Source organism: Nothobranchius furzeri, chromosome 18 (assembly GCF_043380555.1).
Source record: "Nothobranchius furzeri strain GRZ-AD chromosome 18, NfurGRZ-RIMD1, whole genome shotgun sequence".
Classification (NCBI taxonomy): domain Eukaryota; kingdom Metazoa; phylum Chordata; class Actinopteri; order Cyprinodontiformes; family Nothobranchiidae; genus Nothobranchius; species Nothobranchius furzeri.
In genome coordinates, this window is record NC_091758.1 from 24,947,635 (window position 1) to 24,968,832 (window position 21,198).

At 39.3% G+C, this 21,198-nt stretch overlaps 1 protein-coding gene across 2 annotated transcripts; it reads right to left on the reverse strand.

The window, feature by feature from the left end:
* Positions 1-935: 935 nt before the first annotated feature.
* Positions 936-21,037, reverse strand: plpp2a (phospholipid phosphatase 2a). 2 transcript variants are annotated; one of them, XM_015969738.3, is made up of 7 exons: positions 20,938-21,037; positions 20,750-20,828; positions 4,681-4,832; positions 4,328-4,590; positions 4,150-4,207; positions 3,645-3,821; positions 936-1,792 (listed from the first exon to the last, which is right to left on the reverse strand). In XM_015969738.3, the coding sequence occupies exons 2-7, from the start codon at positions 20,805-20,807 to the stop codon at positions 1,640-1,642; spliced, it is 861 nt and encodes a 286-aa protein (XP_015825224.1). In that variant the 5' UTR covers positions 20,808-20,828; positions 20,938-21,037; the 3' UTR covers positions 936-1,639. The 2 variants fall into 2 exon arrangements, with proteins under 2 accessions (XP_015825224.1, XP_015825223.1); XM_015969737.3 differs by having other exon boundaries at positions 20,750-20,982.
* Between the last annotated feature and the right edge of the window lie 161 nt (positions 21,038-21,198).

Sequence of the window (21,198 nt, forward strand, 5' to 3'; positions counted from 1 at the left end):
CCCACAGCTTCATTTTAGCCCGGTCACTAGTGCGTTTTATTACAATGATCCAACGTCTGCGGCGCTCCGGATCTTGGGGAATCCTGTAGATGGCTCATTCCTTATGTCGTCCGCGTCTGTTCTGCATCCTGGGGCACAACAGGAATCTACCATATTTCCCGTTTGAGTTTTCTGACAATAACAAATAGTCCAGCTGCGGGCTTCTGCCTGCCAATATGGTGCCATTTCGATTTGAACTGTTACATGCCGGGAGAAGTGACGTCAACTCCCGGAGCGCTATATCCAACCCCTTTGGCTCCTCCCAAGAGTGGTGAACCCATGAGAATGATAACAGATGTCTCCCCTTCAGGCTGAATCTGTACTCAATGGCCAAAATCCTAGCCACCAGGTAATAGCCAACATGCACAACCTAGGCCTGGCTCCAGAAAGGAGCCTCAAGTGTCCCGCATCAGGATAAGGAAACAGTTTCACCTTATATAAACCATCTTAAAGGCCGTCTGGGCTGCACTTTGTCCAATGCCTCACGTAGTACCTGTTTGCCATGGGTGACCCTACCAATGGCATAAAGTCCCACTCAAACCCCTCCACCACAATAAGGTAGCAGCCCACTTATGTGCAACACGATTTTCTCTGTAGACTGAATTCTGTAATAATCATTTAACAAGTCTGGATTATAGAAATGATTCAAGAGAAAACCTTTATTTACAGTTGTCTGTTCTGCGTGTTTGTATGTGTGTGGTTTAACACACCATTTATTTTCTTTGAGTGGAATCTCACAACCGTCAGCAGCAGGTTCAGACACGAACTTCGTGATTGTGCATCCTATCTGGAATGCAGAAAAGAATGGAGGGGGAGAGAAATGACATGCATTCTCCATTTGTCAGTCAACGGTATGTCTGTCCCCCTCCTGTTGAAGGAAGCACACAGACGCTCGACACGCTGGCTTAGGTTTATAAAGAAATTGCACAAAAAGACAGGATAATATTCAGTTTCACAGCACAGTATACAGCAGAGATGAGAAAATGTTTTGTCAGACACAGAAGAAAAGGGGTAAATACGCCCCTGTCGTGTTTCCATTGGCAGGTGGTCAACTTTTCTTTAGGACAAAATGTCTATAAAGGAAATGGGGGTGGGGGGGGGGGGGGGGGGGGGGAGTGAAAAGACACACGACAGAAGATTACAGATGAATCATTTTAAAAACCACTACAAAATTAGTAACCGTGGTTGCAAACAAGATACAAAATGTTCAAATTTACACTATTCTGTGTTCAAAATGTGAGTTTAAACCATTATAAGATTATAAAATATAGGCAGAGAGAATTAAAGTGTCAGGGATAAGTAAATACTTTCAGCTCCAGTGTGGCATTAGTCTGCATCAAACTTTTATGAGAACATGAAACATTCTTTAATAAATTTGTCAGGACTTTTTCTTTTGTTTTGTAATTACTTTCAGTTTCACACAAATGTAAGCTTGCACTTGCCAAACAAGAAATCACCAAAAACATATAAATGGTTCACACACACATAAAAACACTATAAAATCCTCATGGCGCTTCAACACTTTTTCTTAGTTTTTGTTTTTGATAGTTCTTTAGGTAACGGTGCTGCTGTTAGAGCTGATGGGTCTGGTTCTAGGGGCTCATACGGTTCCAGAGCAGTTGTGGTGGTGGTTTCTGTTTTCTGGGTCCAAAGCTTTGGGGCTTGGTTTACTCTCTAGGTGTTCGTCTTCTGGTGTTTCTGGTTGTGAGCTGGGCGGAGTCCGCTGCTTGTGGAAGTCTGACAGGTATCGAACCTGGAAGCAGAGGGAGCGATGAGCACTCAGAGGGTTCAAAGTAAAATACAAAGATAAACACATTACAGGCAGGCAGGCGTGTTTTCACAAATACCTTTAATTTTTTTACAGCTTTTGAATTAAATCATTTCTCCTTTGTAGCTCATGAATTATTTTTTTAGATTAGATTAGATTTTTAAAGTGGATTGTTTATTTGGAGGGCATGACAAAATGCATAGAAAATCCAAGAACTATTGATATCCTGCATGTTCCACATTGCTCTTAAAGCAGCCCAAGTTTGGAGAAATAGATATTAGCTGTGAGCTCAAAGCTAATCACAATGGAGCCAGTTCCAAAATAAATGTAGACACAGAAACCATCAGATGCTGTCAGAGCCTGTGGAGAACAATGTTGGAGCTTTTACAGTGGCTGGACTTTGTATATTTTTGGCCAAAATGCACATATTATTTTTGGTGTGCAGGAACTTTATACTATTGTGTTTACATTATGACTTTACATTAGGGATGTAAGAAAATATCAATATCGCAATATATCGTGGTATTTTTTCCTGCTATATTACATAGATATTCAAAGCCGTGTATCTAACTTTGGAAGAATTTACATGCAAACATTTGTCTATTTTCTTTTCTTTTGCTGCATTTCAAACGCCGACCGCTAGTTGGTAGCAGTGTGCATTTTTTTTGTTTCCACCATTGAAATGTAAACCCTCCATAGGGAGCCTAAGTCACACCCACCTACTTCCGCATCATAGGTCCCTAGAAGAATGGATAACTGAACGCAAGTCAACGGGGCTAAAACACTATTTTCTAATTCCGCTTGCTTTGTGCCATGGATTTCACATATGGTGTCCGTGAATTTTAAAGACACATTTTAATACCAGGAATGTGCTTATTTTTGAACTGGGGGGAAAAGTTTGTAATTAGAATGACTACAAATTAGACATCAGCACGTCGTATATATGACGTCAGCATAAAATCTCCTCCCCCCCTAGCGTAGCTGCTACTTACCACATGGCCAGATTTATGGTGTTTTTTTGTCCTTCGGAAGGATCTGAGGTTAGCTAAACTGACAGCCATTTTCCCTCTGTTTTTCTCCGTGTCTGGTTTGATGATGTCACTTTTGTGAAGCGTATTTGTAGCCCTGGACTTATTTTCACACAAAACCCAAAATAGCGTTTGAAAATAAGCGCGTTCTTGGTATCAAAATGCTTGTTTAAAATTCACGAGCATCATATGTGAAATCCATGTCACATAACAAGCGGAATTAGAAAAATGGGTTTTTAGCCCCACTGACCTGCATTCATTTTTTCATTCTTCCGGGGACCCATGATGCAGAAGTAGGTGGGCGTGACTTAGGCTCCAGATTATGGTTTGGATACCTCAAACATGTTAAGTATCAGTTTGGTTTATTGAATATTTCTACAATAAATTCAGTCAAAAGAAAATCGCTAATAACATCTGACTGAATGTATCGCAATGTACCGTGATGTATTGCATCGTCTCCCCGTATCATTATACGTATCGTATCGCCTGAATTTCACTAATACACATCCCAACTTTACATTATTGCAACTTTAAATGCTCCAAGTAAAAAAAGCAAATAAAACACATTTATTCTTTCTTTGAGCGAGTATTAAAGGGTTAAACATTTTATAGTAAATGCCATTTTATTATCCTTCACACTTCTGTTCATTTTCCATTGCACAAGTATTTTAAAAGTATGAAATCCTGACTGGAAGTAAACTCTGAACTGAAAATGTTGCAGATAAGTTTAGAATGCATTTTTTTCAAATGGTTAATTTTTCATAATCTCATCCTGCACAGAGCAGGTTTGACAGCAGAAGCAAACTCACAGTGAGCACTGCGATGAGAGCTCCCTGCAGCAGTCCCACCAGGACGTCACTCCAGTGGTGTTTGTTGTCTGAAACACGCGTGTATCCCACAAAAAGAGAAAACGACACCAAAAAGAACTGGATGGTGGGCCGGACCAGTCTGGTCCACTTCCCCTGCATTCTAGCCTGGATGTAGAGCTGCAGAAGCAAAAACGCATAATAAAAATCTGTCAAATTGTATAAAAACTATTTGTGAAATCGCCGTTTTAGATGAAGACTGGCCCTCATAAAAGTGTCACATCAAAACAATGTAGCAAACATTTCACACTTTTAAAGAACACACTAATAAATCTGTCACTCTCCGGCCATTGTGCAATGTGCACGTTGTTACAACAATGGTGTTTTTAAACCAGAGGATGATATCCGTCCTGACCGCTTTCTCCTGTTTTGGCTCATTTCTGTGTTTTTTTTTGGCAAACAGTTGATCCACAGCTGCACCACCAAGTGTCCCGTAACAAACACTCACCGACAAAAAGAGCATGCAGTACATCCCAAACGACGAGTGGCCAGAGTAAAACGACAACCTGACAAGAAAAACAGGTGATTTATTTTTAGAAATGAAACATACAGTGTTCAATATGCATCTGCCATGAGATCCGTGCTCCTCACTGGTTTAGTAGAAACGTGGAAATAAGAAAGCCCACCTGGATTCTGTCACATTGCGTGGGTTTCCTGTACAGTTGATCTGCAGCAAGTATCCTTCACAGTGCACAGGCGCACACACAGATAAGAAATTTGGACGTGGACGACCGATGGTGAACTTCGCCAAGTCAGTGAGCGACTGGCTGACAGCTGCCCCGAACAGAAAGGTGCCGACCACCTTGTAGAGGGCAGACAGGTAATTGTTGAAAGTGGAGTTGGAGTGCAGACGTTTTGTGTGCACAAGGTAAGCTTCTCCTACTGTAATCTGCAAAAAAGACATGAAACAGTTTTGGCCTTTTGTTAGACGTGTTCTTTAAACTTTTCTATGGGTAAAAGAGGTCACAGCAAGACTCACAATGACTATTGAGCAGATGATGGTGACAGCAGCCATGGTAGCATAAGAGACTGTGTCGCTCCTGTAGGGATATTTGATGCTCTCATCATTGCAGTAGATTCCTCTCTGATAAGGCTTAAACCGCAGGGTGAGGATAGCTGAAGGTAAAGATGCTGGAGAACAAAAACAAACATATCTTTAGTCAGAAACACCAAGTAAGCAATGCAGCAGTTAATAATCAATGATTTTATCCACAAATAAGAGCCAAGTAATTATTTAAACACCATCTTTAGAACAAGTTCACACTGAAGTTCTGGTGAAAGCCTCAAATTATAAAATATGTAGTTTGTCTTTTAGGACTTCCCTAAGTTATTTAATATCCAAGTATTTCCATATAAATATATAAACAGAGCTTAGAATTTCTATATTTCTCTGGCTTTTTATCCACGCATTCATCCATCCAAATCTCCCTTTCTCCTCGTCTCATTCTTCCTCTTCCTTTCTCTTTATGGATCTTTATAAGATTGCTTGTCTTTTAAAAAAGTGTAAAAAACAAACAAACAACCTTTTATTTCAATTCATTGATTAATAAATGCAATTTTGGTTCGAGACTGAATCTAAATTCTTTTGATTTCATTCAAGCATACGTGTATAAATAAAAGCTTTTTCAGCAAGAGCAATTACGATTCTGGTTCTTGCTAAACGTTCATTTGTAATATTTTTTATTTTTGATGCAATTAAACTTGAGCACAGAAGCGCTGAATTGGGAAAAAATGAGCTATTCTGTTCACATCCTAAAAAGAACAAGAATAATCAGCAAAGCCCAGCGGGATCGTATGAGAACGTGTTCCCACAAGGAAAACAGATTAATGGGCTGAAAAGAAAAAGTTCTTACTGGGTCTATAGCTATCGTGTGGAAATTCACCGTGGTCAGGTTTATACTTTTCTTTTTCGACGTCCTCTTGCTGTAACAAAGACTTATAGTAATTTCTGTAAGTTGATACAGGAACTGAAACAGCTGAAGTTTTTTCTCCATTTTCTACGTAAGCAGCTTTAACAGGTTACTCTCAGCACAATCCGCTCAGGAAACGGCTAAAAACACAGCAACATTTCTTTTGTCAGCTTTGTGAAGAGGATCCAGTTCTGCCAAGTGGATTAATTTGTCATCGAGAGCAGCAGCTTCACCTCTACAAGTCACATTTGCCCTCAATAGAGGAACTTCCTGTAACCGCGGAAAGCGCCGGACACTACAGCCATGAAGTTTGACATCAGGGGCATTTACACAGTGAAGGGCCTGGGAACAGAGTGCTGGAGTCACACACACACACTCGTCTCTGAAGACGTGTCTGTACACACTTAGAGCAGCAGTAAAAAACTGTTGACTTCTGAAGAGGTGTGTATTTATAAGATCTCATTTAGGAACTTTCTACAATTGTTTTGAAAAACTTTCTACTGAAACTGACAGAATTTTTGAATCAGGTTATACATATATATATCTATATCTATCCATCTATCTATCTATATAAGGAGAGAGAGAGAGAGAGAGAGAGAGAGAGAGAGAGAGAGAGAGAGAAAGAGAGAGAGAAAGAGAGAGAGAAAGAGAGAGAGAAAGAGAGAGAGAGAGAGAGAGAGAGAGAGAGAGAGAGAGATCTAATCACTGCATTTTATTGGTTTGGTGGGAAAATCACAGCACTCTGATGGCAGGTAGGATGTTACTAAAACAACAAAGATGCCGACTGCTCATTTGAAACAGCTTTGACATCAACTTAGGACTATTTTGAGTTGGGCTTTTCTTCGACTCAAGAGCAGATAGAGGTACTTAAGTTCATTTAAAAAATGGATGTATTTGCATCTTCTTTGATGGAGTATGGCGGACTGCCTCGTAGCTGTGAGTACGTCACGTTTGGTATCCAACAGTGTGTGTAGACAGTTTCAAGGACAACCATAGATCCCATCCCACAACTAAGAGCCATCAATGGATTGTCTAGCGCCACCCTTTCTTTGGAGAATTTCACAGGGATTAAAAAAAACATTTGCTACATGATACAGTAGCTTTTAGGTTCAGTTAAGGTTCCTTTTAAGTGTTGACTTACCCCCAGAAAGGGTAAGTATGTTTGGAGAAGAAGAAAGTCATGGAATGCCACTCTACTCTGTGGAATGGTATATTACTCAACACATTAATTCTTCTTCATCCATTTTACAAATGGTTTTGATTTGATCAAGGAGACGGTGACGCTACATGATCAGAGAAAATCAGTGGATTAGAAGCTGCTGTAATGGTGGAGCTGGATTTTGTTAAAGGTGAAACAGCACACTCCACAACAATGTATTATAACTGTTTAGCTCCTAATTTGTCATCAAATGAGAAGCATGTAGGAGCTTGTGAGAGGAAGTCCTAAAAAGGCTCAAGTGTTAGTGACATTTGTCATCATCTCATCTACATGTCCTTTGATGATGTTCCATTTCCTTATTAAAGAGAATTGTTTTCATGCAAGGAAGTCCTCCCTTCACTCTCTCCATCTCCATGTTCATTCTTCCATCAGGTCAAAGTGTGCGACTCACTGACTCCACTTAGAAGTCCAACCAGTGTTTATTCTGCAGGGTGCTGGGATAACATTTAGATAAGAGACTTCTGCTTTGAATCCAGTCTCCAGAGATTACACACGGCCCAGATGAACATGCAAAACCAAATCCATTCAACCAGTTTATGAGGAATTGTATCAAAGACCAGCTCAGTTTCTGGAAGTCTGAGTCCATTTGTTGTTTTTTGTCGGGTTTTCAGTCAGATGACAATTCAGCCATTTTTACACCAATCTGTGTGAGATACAAAACCTAAACCACTTCAGTGTCAAGCCAGAAATTCCTACAAAATGCTCAAGACAAAGCAGCAACACTTTGGGGTCCACAGTTTCAAAGGCAAAGTAAGATCCAGTAGAACAAGCAGCATATGCCTGATGCTATCAGTTACTAGAAGAATGTCACTCGTGACCTTCAGCAAAGCTCTCTTTGCTATGGAGTTTTAAAACCAGATCAAAAGATTTCTAAAATATTGTGTTCTTTCAAAATGGTCGTACACACATCATTCTAACAACTTGTTTAATAAACTGAGCTCAAGGTTAGGTGGCAAACCCAGGTTCCTTAAGCAGTAGATGAAAGACCATTAATCATTTGACACATTATTATATAAAACTTTACATTACTTGTTTTTTTTTTTTACAAGGCATTTTATGATCATTACTGAGAATAAATGTCACCACAATCACCAAAGTGTTGGACAGATCCTGCAGAAATTTCTAAATATTCCTTCTGAAATTATTTTTTAATGAAAACGATAGAATTTTATGGATGTTTGATTACTTATTTTTGCCCATCCATCAATCCACTCACTGACTCTTAGTCAGAACCTAATTGACGTAGATGCAGTCAGACCAGGGCTCCCTCCTTAATCTCCTCCTCCCTACCTCTTACAGCCCATTTGGGGTTTACTGGGGCATTGCCAGTTCTGTTCTAGAGGGACAATCTCCCAGCACTTCCCAGACATGTTCCAATGTCCTAATACAGGGATTCTCTAAGTGTGGTGCGCGCACCCCCAGGGGTGAGCTGCCGCTAGGGGGTGTGCAAGGTGAAAAGTGTAATGGCTGCGGAGCTCAGAGAAGTCTGTCAAAAGTCACCATTAGCGTAGCCAGAAACTCATTTGTGGGTGGGCCTAAGAAAAAGTAAGTGGGCCCAATAAATGTAATTGAAAACAAGTATATTTTGCTTGTGTGTGTGTGTCCTCCGCATGTGCCCTAGCTTCATAATAATGATGCGCTCCGAGCTTCAGCACTCTGGCCTGCGCACGCTGTCAATAGCAAGATATGTTCCGTATTTGATCATTTTTAACGATGTTGGAGAAATCTGAAGGTGGTGAGTCATTCTGGCAGATTGTAATTAACACCCTGTCTCATGCAGGTGTTCTGACGTTGTAAACCTCACACACAGAACATTGTGGATGTAACAAAATAAATCAAGAAATGATTCCCATCTGAGCATTTTAGCATTATTACATTATTATATTAGCACGCTGACTGTGGGACAGCATTCTAAACGTGTCAGGCTGTTAACAGCGCGCTGAAGATCTGAAGTTCAGAGTGTGTCTGTCAGAGGTCAGACGCGTTCCAGCAGAACCACGGCTCACAGGTGCACATATTAGCACATCTGGGCTGGGCAGAAGTAATTTTACAACATTAGTTTAAATAGCGCCAATAACGAGACACGGTGACTGGAGCGGCTCATGGAGCTGTGCTGTGCAACGTACAACGTACAACGTAAAGCTCCTGATTACACACCAAGGCATGGCTGTAGATTGATGTCACCGGATACGCTTCAATTTGAAAGTGGAGTTGACTGTGTCAGACCAAATTTTAGCCCACTTGAATCCTTAATCATAGTCATTGATTATTGTTGAGCTTAAGATGTAAATCTAAAATCAGAGTACCTTTGAAAAAAATATTTCATTGAATGAGTGTCCAATTTAACTTTTACATTTTAAAGTGGATTAGTAGGTCTTCAATCTTCAAAAAATGTAAAAAGTGGTTCATCGCAGTCTTCTAAAATCAAGGACACACAGTTTATGCTGACCTTTTTGTCCTCACATCCAAACAAACACAAGAAGAGGGAAAAGGGAAGATGGAAACATTGTTTTACGCTTTCATAATCTCTCCTGGACAAAGCACAAGCCTGATTTTACTTTGAGAAAGTCCACATAATGGAATTTGGGATCAGACACAAGTATTACTCCCCCATGACCTCTGACCCAGCAGGATGAGGGAAGTGTTCCTGTTATTCAGCTCTCAAGAAGAGTGGCCAGTGCACAAGCTGTGGGGCCGAACTGCGGGGCCCAAAGATATTTGGACATAACACGACCACAAACATGCAGCAGCGGCGTGTGTGTACATTCGTCTAAGGTTTGCTTGCTCAACAGATGACTGTGAGGTCTGGGTAGACATCAGTCTGCTGAACATCAGTCACAAATCCCTGTGAGGGTTCCTCATCCAACCAAGATGGCCAGAAAACAAATATTTAACTTGTAGGGCTCCTTCTGTTTATCTGAGTAACTTTTCCAAACATTATTGCTTCATGTTTTTCTTCTAGACTGCATTCTTATTAAATGACCTCAGAAAGAACAAAATGAGAGCAGCAGTGTGTTCTTTTCTCTATTTTCTTTGTAAGTAAAGTTTCAAATGGTTTTATCTATTCTGTCTACAAAGGCCATCTTTGTTTTGAGATAATCTTGTATTCAGGGATAGTGTTCTTGCAAAGAATGACCATTCCATCCTGTGAGGCAGGGGATTTTAGCTGGGAAATTCCAGTCTTGGTGGAAAAAAGAAAGAAAGAAACCAAACTCAATAGGGTGTAGTTTATCATATTTAGACAGATTATCAACAGCTGTTTCACCAAATTCTTAATGATCAATTTTATGTAAATAATGACATCCAATAAAACCTTGACATTTAACTGGGAGTTAACACAACTCTGGTATTTTATTCCTAGAGTGCAACACATATTTAATCAGCCAATCACACAGCAGCAACTCAATGCATTTACATATCTATGCCTGGTGATGATGACCTTTTAGGTCTGGTCATTCAGAGCGCTATGTTTGCAGAGACAGACTTTGTGTGGGCTTAGCGCCAGAGCTGTAACAGAAAAACTACAAAGATGTCGTCAGCTCAACTTTGGATTATTTAGACTTGTGGTGTTTCTCAATGCCAAGAAAACTCGCCTTGATGTCTTGGTCCCACCCCGGTTGCCTAGGAGATACGTCATCAGGAACCGTCAAGGCGTGTTCCAATGTTCATGTTCTACCAAGGCGTCTGTTCTCCGTTTGTTAGCCGTTTAAGCTAGCTGAGCAAGGATACACAGGAGGTGTCTTGTAGCCTAGCCTTGGTCAAAGATTTTCCAGAATACACCATGGTACTTTCGAAAGTATGGCGGATCAGAAGCCGGCAGCTACTTCGGGGGGAAATTTCAAGTTTAAATGAAAGTCAACTAACTGTGGCTATTGGGCTGATATCTAAAATGCTTTTTTTTAAATATCCAAAGCAGTTAGCTATGGTTGGTTAGATGCTAGTGGTTGCAGCTTTGGTGGCTAGCAGGTGTAACTCACTTACATATTTCATTTAACAAATACATACACAATTTAAAAGAAAAAGGCTTATATATATTGAAACTTACAAGTATAAAATATGTTTTCTCCCGTGTCACGTAACGTGACTGCCGCGGAAGCCACGATCATGTGATGAGAGTCCGTTCAATTTAACTTTTTTCTTTGAACAAGGAAGTGTCCTCGTGAACAAAGCGCCTGGCCTCCCAAGACATCGCCTTGTAAGGCCAGGTGCCTTCACATTAAGAAACACCCTTGGGCTTTTCTTTGAGACATAAGCAGATAGAAGTACTTAAAGGTTGAATATGGAACAATTTAATAAAAGAAGTCAACATTTTCTACTCGGCTCTGGCAGAAATGGATGCAGCGCTTAGAGGAAATGGACTGATGAATATCTGACAAGTGTCATCTTATTAAAATTAAAAATTTTAGTAAAAATCAAAGTAAAAATCAAACAGCTGCAATCACTCAGCACGTCTGCAAGTTTTGTTTTTGTTTAGAAACAATATGAAATCATTTGACAAATGTATTAGTGAATATTTTTATGTTTTTCTATGTGTTGTTTAAACTATTTTGCTGTTGGTTTAAAAAAATGCAGGGATGTGACTCAAAAATACAAACCAGGCAGCAGAAAAAAGATTTTGACAAACTTTTAAAGATTTGTTTTGATATGTTCAAATGAAATGAACTAAAACACATTATTTCTTTTATTTATCTGCCCATAAACCATCATTAATAAGGAAGCACACGGATAAGAATCACATTAATAGAATCAATGTAATAAAAAGCACCTCTTACTTCTAATCATTTAAGTCAGTGAAGCTCAACAGGCGGCCTGCGGGCCACATCTGGCCCGCCAGACCTTTCCACCTGGTCCCCAAACCTTTGGGCACTGACGCTCTCCAATTGGGGGACTTTGGAGTTTAGCAGCAAAATTTGTGTCCCAAATATCAATAATTGCTTATGTTCTCCCAACACAACTAAAACTACAATCAAAACTGTTCGGATGGAAAACAATGCCATTTTGAATATTAATAAATAGAGATGCACAGATACCATTATCGGTATTGGTAAATGTTAGCCGATACCAATGCAGTTGCCTAAAATTGGCTTCACTGTAACTTGTCATTTCTGTTCACCCAATATTTTAGTTTTGTGGTCATTTCTATTAATATATTTAATTTTTTATTCTACCTCACAGGCTTTTCCTGTTGAAAGCAGAGAAGAAAATAAAACCTGTATTCCAATTCATTGCATTTTTTTTGTGTGGTAGAAGTATCGGTAATATGTATGATTGAGTACTCAGATCCAAGTATCGGTATCGTATCGAAATGGAAAAAAGTGGTATCGCTGCACCTCTATAAATAATAATTAATAAATAATACTTGAAATTAATTTTAGAAGAGCATCTGGCCATTATGTAACTCATTTAGTTGAGGACCCCTGGTTTACGTTCCCTGTTGCCTTCCCACAACAGGGCATGCAAATCTCAGCAGGCATGCTTTTTTTTTTTTTCGCACAACACCGTTTTGTTATGAGAAGTGAACCTTTGCACATGATGTCATCAAAAGTCACATTAAAGTACTTCTGGTTAAAGACAACAAAAATATGTCTACTTAATTGTTTTTGAGCAATTACATTGTCATTATTCAAAACACAAATAAATCCACAAAAGCAAGGGGAAATTTAATTTTGTGATTTCTATTTATTTAACCATAGAATTTAAAAATACCTCATCTTCCCTCATTTTATTCATTAATCAAATATAAAATTCAGGAAAATCCTCACTTTTTTTTGTTTATTTGTTTTTGCTTCCAAAACAAAACTTCAAATACCAAAAAGTACACTGACCCCATTAGAGATGATATCCTGGGTAAATGACTTAAGATTGATGCTTCTTCCCTGCTGTGTGAATCTGAGGAAGTAGTAAAGCTTTCAAAACAGGTTCTGAAACTTTTTTAATGGTTCTCTATTTTCTGCAGGATTAACTGGTTAGAAAAACCAAAGAAACGCACTAAAGTAAAGTTAAATATAGCCATGTTTAAAAACTGCTCATCAGCAGCACAAATGGCAACACCTGGTCATGGGCTCTTATTAAGACAATAAATTAAAATGCTTAATTCAAAAGGATCAGAACAGATGCTTACTTTTAATCTGGGACAGCAGAAATAAACTGCTTACTGTAAAAGACAATTCCTTTAACCCTCCCACTGTATTTATGGGTGACCCCGCGAGGAACGTTGACCATTGAACAGGATTGATGTCCACGTGGCAGGGGTGAGGTGGTGCTCACTCCTCACCCCTGCCATGTGGGGACCTCAAGGGATAAACCATCAATCCTGCTCAATGGTCAACTTTCCTCGTGGGGTCACAGCCATTAGGACAGTGGAAGGGTTAAAAACAGATGCAGAGTTAGAAAAAAATTAAAAAGTAACATATCCTAATGTGAAAAAAATGTGATCAAAACATTTCAAAATGTGACCAAACTAGGAAACAGAAAAGTTTCCTAGTTTGGTGAGTCCAAAAGTCATATGACTCTGACCACCCAATAAATGCACAAATGGCCTCCCAGTGATGTAAACATGATTATTTTAAGTCACAGCTTTCCATACAGCTTTCCACAACTCAAGTTTTCACAAGGATGAAACTTTTTCTCCACTGATTACAAATACACTGTTGGATCTTTATTCCTCTGTGTTTTATTCTAAAGCAGCTAATCATGTCTGAGGTAAAGAACTTTGAATGGCAATTAATGCTTTTTAAAATGGTGCCCCATTTCATAATAATCCCTCTAAAATTATTTTTCACATGGGAGTAAATAAAAACAATCAAGTATTTTTATTTACTGATTATGTCAGTCTGGGATTATTTATCTGACTAATCCAAAACTCCTTGGATGAGAAGTGAAACGTTTTCAAGAAACCAAAGAAATCCAGTTGCCTTCATTTGAACAATTTTGGATTACCATGACCAGGATGACCGAGAACCTTCACCAGCTTATCAGAATGAAGGTGCACCTTTGCTACAACCATAATTGATATTTTACTCATGCACAGAGTGGGAGGAAACAAAAAGATAAGAAAATAAGTATTTCTGAGCCGTGTCGTGACATTTTGACTGGTTAAACACTCAGTTTATGACAAAGGTTAGTTAAATCTGACTTTTTCTGTGTGCATTCAAATTCCTTATTCCTCATCATTTTCCTGCCTCTCCACCTTGACTCTCTGGGACCTTTTGTTTCTTTACTTTTCTCTTTTTAGGATTGGATTTGGATCAGATCAGACATTTTTACCATAACCAAACTGCAAAACAAATATTAGCAGGGATGGACAATGTATTGGCATCAATATCGGTATCGGCCGATGTTAGTCATTTTTTTAAATATCGGTATCAGTCCAATAAATAAAACTGGGCTGATATTAACAACCGATATTTTTTTCCATCTTGTCTCTATTTGATTATCTGTTACAAAAGGCGAGGGGGGTGATGTGTATTTGTTTAGTCATGTGACAATGATAAAGACAATTATGTATTTATTTGTAAAAATCATCCGTACAAGCCCAAGGAGATCTAGCTACATGAGCACATCTACAATTTGTCTGGACCAACTAGAACCTTCTTTCTACATCAACATGAAATTAACCACCAAATCCTGCAGTGTGATGTCATCGGTGGATCTACGGCTCTGTGCAGATCTGGCACATACAATGGTAAATCAGCCTCTTGGTCCCTCCCTGTCTCACACACATGAATGGAGCAGAGTGAGGGACAGAATATGAGCAACAAAGACCACAGACATAAATATTAGTCGAAGTAGTGCCAAGAAAAGGAATAAACCCAAAAAATAATCTACCTAGAAAAATGAGCCTTGTCCTTACAAGATTGTGGATGATGCGTCAGCTCAAACATCAGGCTCCCACAACCCATTTGTTGCTCAATCAACACCCTGCAAGTCAATAAATTCTGTATTTTTTGTACTAAAATGTCAAAATACACTAACACGCCTAGCCTATGTCTTCATGTCAGCTGGTCTGATGTGAGTCATTTCCAAGTGTTTTTAGCACATTCCACATTAGAGGATCAATCTATGAGTGAAAACCTTGGAATGCAGAAGTGTTTTTCATTTAGGGTGTTGAAAACCGGGAAGCTTGGGAAAGGGTCTAAAAATGGAGAAAATTAAACAGGATGTAAGTGGACAAAAGCTCTTCTTAGTGTAATTTGAAAGTTATGAATGAATGCGGAAAAGCGTGCGAGCCTGAGCAAGTGATGACCAGCTATACTCGTATTTCTTGTTATGAATTTGCTGTACAAACTTTGTGCAGCGGAGCAAGATAACAGTCGCAGGATGGAGGACCGTCTGCAAAGAGGAAAAGGAAGGAATAAAACACTAACCCATTCAGTCGCAATTTGGATACTCAGCATGTTCTTGCCCTGACACACACACACACACACACACACACACACACACACACACACACACACACACACACACACACACACACACACACACACAACGATAATTGATATTTTACTCATGCACAGAGTGGGAGGAAACAAAAAGATAAGAAATAAGTATTTCTGAGCCGTGTCGTGACATTTTGACTGGTTAAACACTCAGTTTATGACTAAGGTTAGTTAAATCGGACTTTTTGTGTGTGCATTTAAATTCCTTATTCCTCATCATTTTCCTGCCTCTCCTAGACTCTCTGGGACCTTTTGTTTCTTTACTTTTCTCTTTTTAGGATTGGATTTGGATCAGATCAGACATTTTTACCATAACCAAACTGTAAAATAAATATTAGCAGGGATGGACAATATATTGGCATCAATATTGGTATCGGCCGATATTAGTCATTTTTTAAAATATCGGTATCAGTCCGATAAATAAAACTGGGCCGATTTTAACAACCGATATTTTTTTCCATCTTGTCTCTATTTGATTATCTGTTACAGAGGGTGAGGGGGGTGATGTGTATTTGTTTAGTCATGTGACAATGATTGTAATCATCTCAGAAGCATAAATGTGTGTAGTGTGTGTACATAAGATAATTCAGCTTTAATCATTTTCATTCTATACAAAATCTGCTGATTGTAGAAGCATTAATGTCAGTACATCAGTATCGGCAAATATCGGTTATCGGCCTTAACAGTGATCTTAATAACGGGTATCGGTATCAGCCCAAAATTTCATATCGGTGCATCACTAAATTTTACATTACTCTGGTTTAGTTTGATGCTAAACTGAAGAGTTTTGACTTTTTTGCATAAATAACTGTCAGCAGCGCTGATACACTAGCTACGTTTACATGGGCACAAGTAATCGGAACGAATGCCCTATCAGATCAAAAACTCATCATGTAAATATGTCAATCGGAATACTCTGATCTAATCCGGCCCGATCGGAATGAACAATTGAGGTGGTGGTTTTGTCGGATCACCATCTGATTGACGCCCATGTACATAGCCGTATGGATCATTGGAGTGAAACACTGCCCAACGCGCAAGTGTGCAACTTCAGCGTGATGTCTGTCTTTGCGGTTGAAAACGTGGCAGGAGGTAAACAGACATGGTCTGTTGCAGACACAATTTTTTTTACTGGAAACACTAAGGGAGCTCAATATTACTGAACATCTCAGTAGCCCAAAGGCTAGAAATGCCAAGTTATACACTCAAGTGCATCTAAAGATGCAGGAAGTGGAAATTCACAGAAGTATCGACCAAATCAATAACCGATGGAGAAGGTTGAAAGCGACGTGTTACAAGGCAAAAACTCAAAACAGCTAAAGTGAGTCTGACCCCCCCTGCTTTGAGTTCTATGAGCAGATGGATGAGATGATGGGGAATAGATTGCTGTCTAACTTGTCCATAAACAGCATGAATGTTGGTCTGGAGAATGACAAAGACTCCAACTTTGAGTTTCTTGAAGATGGCAGGATCACCATTAAGCAAACCTCTTCATGTTATATACAGATACTAGGGTTGTGTATTGGTGAAATTATGGCAATACGATACGCATCACGATACAGGGAAGATGATACGATATATCACGATATATTGATACATTCAGTCAGACAATGTTAGCATTTTTAGACTGAATTTATTGTAGGAAAACAGTATATAAACAGTTTAAACTGATATGAAATGTGTTTAACACGAGGTATCTGAACCGTGATAGGGAGCCTAAGTCTCCTTCCTTTCCGGTCGCCTCGTGGGTCCCCAGAAGAACGAAAAAATGAATGCAAGTCAACAGTGTTAAAGAGCTATATACTAATCCGCTTTGCCTCAGACCCCGGATCTCACTTATGTTGTACTGCAGTTTTAATCAAAACTAATGATGGGGTTTCGACTACTCTGAGATTTATCATCATGCAAAAGTTTGTAATTAGCATGACTACAAATTAGACATCGGCATGTCGTATATATGACGTCACCACAGAATCTCTTCTCCTCTAGCATAGCTGCTACTTACCACATGGCCAGATTTATGGTGGTTCTTTCCCCTCGAAGGAAGGATTTGAGGTTCACTGACCTTACAGCCATTTTCTCTCTGTTGTTCTCCGTGTCTGGTTTGATGACGTCACTTTTGTGATGCACATTTGTAGTCCTGGATGTAATTTCACACAAAACCCAAAATTATGTTTCCCCCGTTCGAAAATAAGCGCATTCTTGGTATCAAAATGCGTATTTAAAATTCACAGACATCATATGTGAAACCCATGGCACAAAACAAGCGGAATTAGAAAATTGCCTTTTTAGCCCCATTGACTTGCATTCATTTTTTCGTTCTTCCAGGGACCCATGGTCCGAAAGTAGATGGGTGTGACTTAGGCTCCATATAGAGGGGTTTACATTTCAATGGTGGAAATAAAAACCATTGCACAATGCTGCCAACTAGTCGATGCTTGAATTGCACAAAAAGAAAAGAAAATACAAATGTTTGCAAATTAATTCTTCCAAAAATTCAATACACAGCTTTTGAATGTCAATGTAATATTGCTGGAAAAAAATCACAATATACTGCCATACTAATATTTTCTTACATACCTAATAGATACTGCAGCTGACTTTGCAATCCTTACTAGCCAGCCCGTAAAAAAATAAAATAAGATTTAATTAAATAAAATCAGTTAAACCAAATGCATACAAGTAAAAGAGCGAAGAAGGTCCATAATGGGGGAGAAATACACAAGTCATTGGACACAGCAAGAGAATATGAAAATAAAATGCGAGGGAAAATACGTGTGGACAAGATGGTGGGTTTATTTATTTTTTTACTATTTTTAATCTGAGAAAAACAACTCTAGACATGCTCTACCTATTTAACCCTCCCACTGTCTTCATGGGTGACCCCACCAGGAGAGTTGACCATTAAGCAGGATTGATGATTTATCCCTTGAGGTCCACGTGGCAGGGGTGAGGTTGGCAGGGGTGAGGAGTGAGCACCACCTCACCCCTGCCACGTGGACCTCAAGGGATAAACCATCAATCCTCCTCAGTGGTCAACTTTCCTGGCGGGGTCACCCATGAAGACGGTGGGAGGGTTAATCTGATTGAATGCTTGGTGCGTGTATACTCACGGTACAATCGGATCATTTCAGTTAGTGTCCATGTAAACAGAGATTTGGGATTTCTGATCAACGAAGATTTGAATCACATAGGGGAAATTTGTGCATGTAAACTTAGCTAGTGTTATTATGTCTGTAAAATGATCTAAATCAGATGGATCGGACTTACCATATTTTGGGGGGAAAAAAACCTGTTTCAACATCTGGAAAATTGAAACTTTTTGTACTCGTCAAAAATTTGGGGATTTTGTTTAAAAAGAGCATAAAAGCAACAATTTAACAATTTTAACTGCAAATTCAGGTTAAATTAAATCACAAATGGTGTGTGAGAGCGATTAATGTTGTTTGCCAGGGGCAGCAGTAGCTCAACAGGTTGAGCGGGTTGTCCAGTAATCGGAAGGTTGCAGGTTTGATCCCGGCTCCGGACAGAGAATTCTGCTGTTGTGTCCTTGGGCAAGACACTTAACCCACCTTGCCTGCTGGTGGTGGTCAGAGGGACCGGTGGTGCCTGTACTCGGCAGCCTCGCCTCTGTCAGTGCACCCCAGGGCAGCTGTGGACCATCACCATCAGTGTGTGAATGTGTGTGTGAATGGATGAATGATACACTGTAGTGTAAAGCGCTTTGGAGTCCTTACTCTGAGAGGCTCTACAAGTGTGGGTCATTTATCATTTATCATTTAAACGTTAAACACTCATTTTGAAGATGCAACAAAAAGAAGCTGATCAGAGTTTGCCACTAGCACCACTCAGGGAAACATGTTTCCTTACTGTGCATACGGCAATAAAGCTGGGCTTAATAACTTATCTGAAAATCTGGAACTAAAAATATCAGCTTTTATTTTCCCAGTCCATGAGCTCACCAACACTATTCTGTATTCTACTACTTGCAGAATGAGAGCAGTCAAGTGAATCAGAAATAATTTAATAAAATGTGTAATCTGTAATTCAGGTCTTTGAGATAAATGGAAATAGTCTGAAGTCTGAGTCGGCGAAACAAAACAGAATACTTGCTTTACTAAGTTTAGGCCACAAAACTTTCTTTAGAGATTAAAAAAGGGAGAAGATCACTCAGTTAGGTGGAATTTCTAACAGGAGCTGATTCAAAAAACCTGAAAAAGATGACAGCACAAAAGTGAAATCTGAAACTAGAAGGAAATGTAATGATTTATAAAGAAGAGTGTTGTCTTTAAAATGCATTCATCATCTTTCAAAGTTCAGATAGAGGCTTTCACTTTTTAAATTGTTGCATTGAAAAAAAATGTAAGAGTCATCCTTTAAAATGACTCATCTGATTTACCGTACTTAGATTTTTCCTAAGGAACGGCAATTTCTACAGCTGAATGATAAGAATTTATTAGTGTTTTAACTCCCTGATGGTTTTTATTCCAGGAAAATTTGTTTTGCAACAAGAATCGCCTTAAGTAAAAAAATAAAATTAAATTAAACTGGCATAATTAACAATGGACTGAGCTAAATATTTAAAAATTACACATAAATATAGTTAACCAGCTGCAAAAAATAAAGTGAAGCAAGCATAAATCTTAATTTCTATCACATTCCCAGCGGAAGATTTGTTAAAAATGTGAAAACTGACTCAAACTGCCGGAAGACACCCATTGATGTCCCTGTGTTAAACCTGATGAAGGGAAAACAAGTTGCAACAGGCTACTTTTTTTCCCTGTGCACAACTCATATGCAGCCCATGCATTTGTAACCATTTAAAAAAGAAATGTACAATTACGCAACAATTGTTTTGAACATGTAAGACACACGCGCGCGCCCACACACACACACACACACACACACACACACACACACACACACACACACACACACACTTACGAAACAGGATTCTCAAACATTTGTTGACGTTCACCCTTAATTTGAAAATCCTGAAAACAAGCATGATAGAAAAATCAAAGTGCACACACACACACACACACACACGCACACACACACACGCACACACACACACACACACACACACACACACACACACACAGTCCAATGCACTTAACAAAAACACAATCACTGATGAGATAAAGTCTTTTGTGAAGACATCTGCAGTGTTGGGAAACACTGACCAGTTTGAACAAGAGCAATCTCCAAGTCTTACTTTGGAAAATGTCTCTCAGACCTCGAGTAAAGGTCATATTAGAAGTTGGTAACTATATTTCAGATCTGCAAAGCAACTTAAAACAAAATAAATTGAAGTTATGCGAGCGAGTACCCCGTGAGTCACAAGATAATAATTTATAGTTATTCATTAAGAGTTTCACTAAACATTTGCCTAGTAAATAAAGCCATGAAGGCAACAACATGGAAATGATTGTTTTCAGCCATGTTGCTACAGCAGGAAGGTAAGAAGCAGCCTCTTACCCACAAAGACACACAGAACATCCACAAGAATAAGGATCCGCTTTCTTTGCACTGGCATGTTTCCTCCGAAGCTGCCTCGCTGTTGAGAAACACAACCGGCAGACATGAAGCTTGAGGGACACCAGAAAAGTGTCTGAGAATGGAAAAAGGTGGCTCCGACTTCAACGTGCTTCCGGTATGATTAGTACCTGCCACTCCGCCTATGTCACAGGTGAGCGCGCGCCGCGTTCTGCCTCCCTTTATCCAGAGCGGGGCGCGGCTGTGCGCGCGAGCCCAAGATTTATCTCCTCGAAACTCCCACTGGGGCTTGGAAAAAAGGAAAATCACTCATTTTTTTCTCCATTTGTTTTCTCCATGTTTTCAAAGCTCTTCCACAAGTTTTTTCTCATTCAACTCATGACGCAACTTGTTTTGTAAAGAATACTTACATTTTAATTAACTGCGTGAAT

Excerpts from the sequence above, each read along its gene's own strand:
- plpp2a (XM_015969737.3), bottom strand. The coding sequence starts at position 20,855 with ATGTCTGCCGGTTGTGTTTCTCAACAGCGAGGCAGCTTCGGAGGAAAC. Across the intron at positions 4,208-4,327 it reads CGCAATGTGACAGAATCCAG|GTTGTCGTTTTACTCTGGCC; the intron begins GTGGGCTTTCTT and ends TTTTCTTGTCAG. Across the intron at positions 3,822-4,149 it reads ACTGCATGCTCTTTTTGTCG|CTCTACATCCAGGCTAGAAT; the intron begins GTGAGTGTTTGT and ends TTGCTTCTGCAG.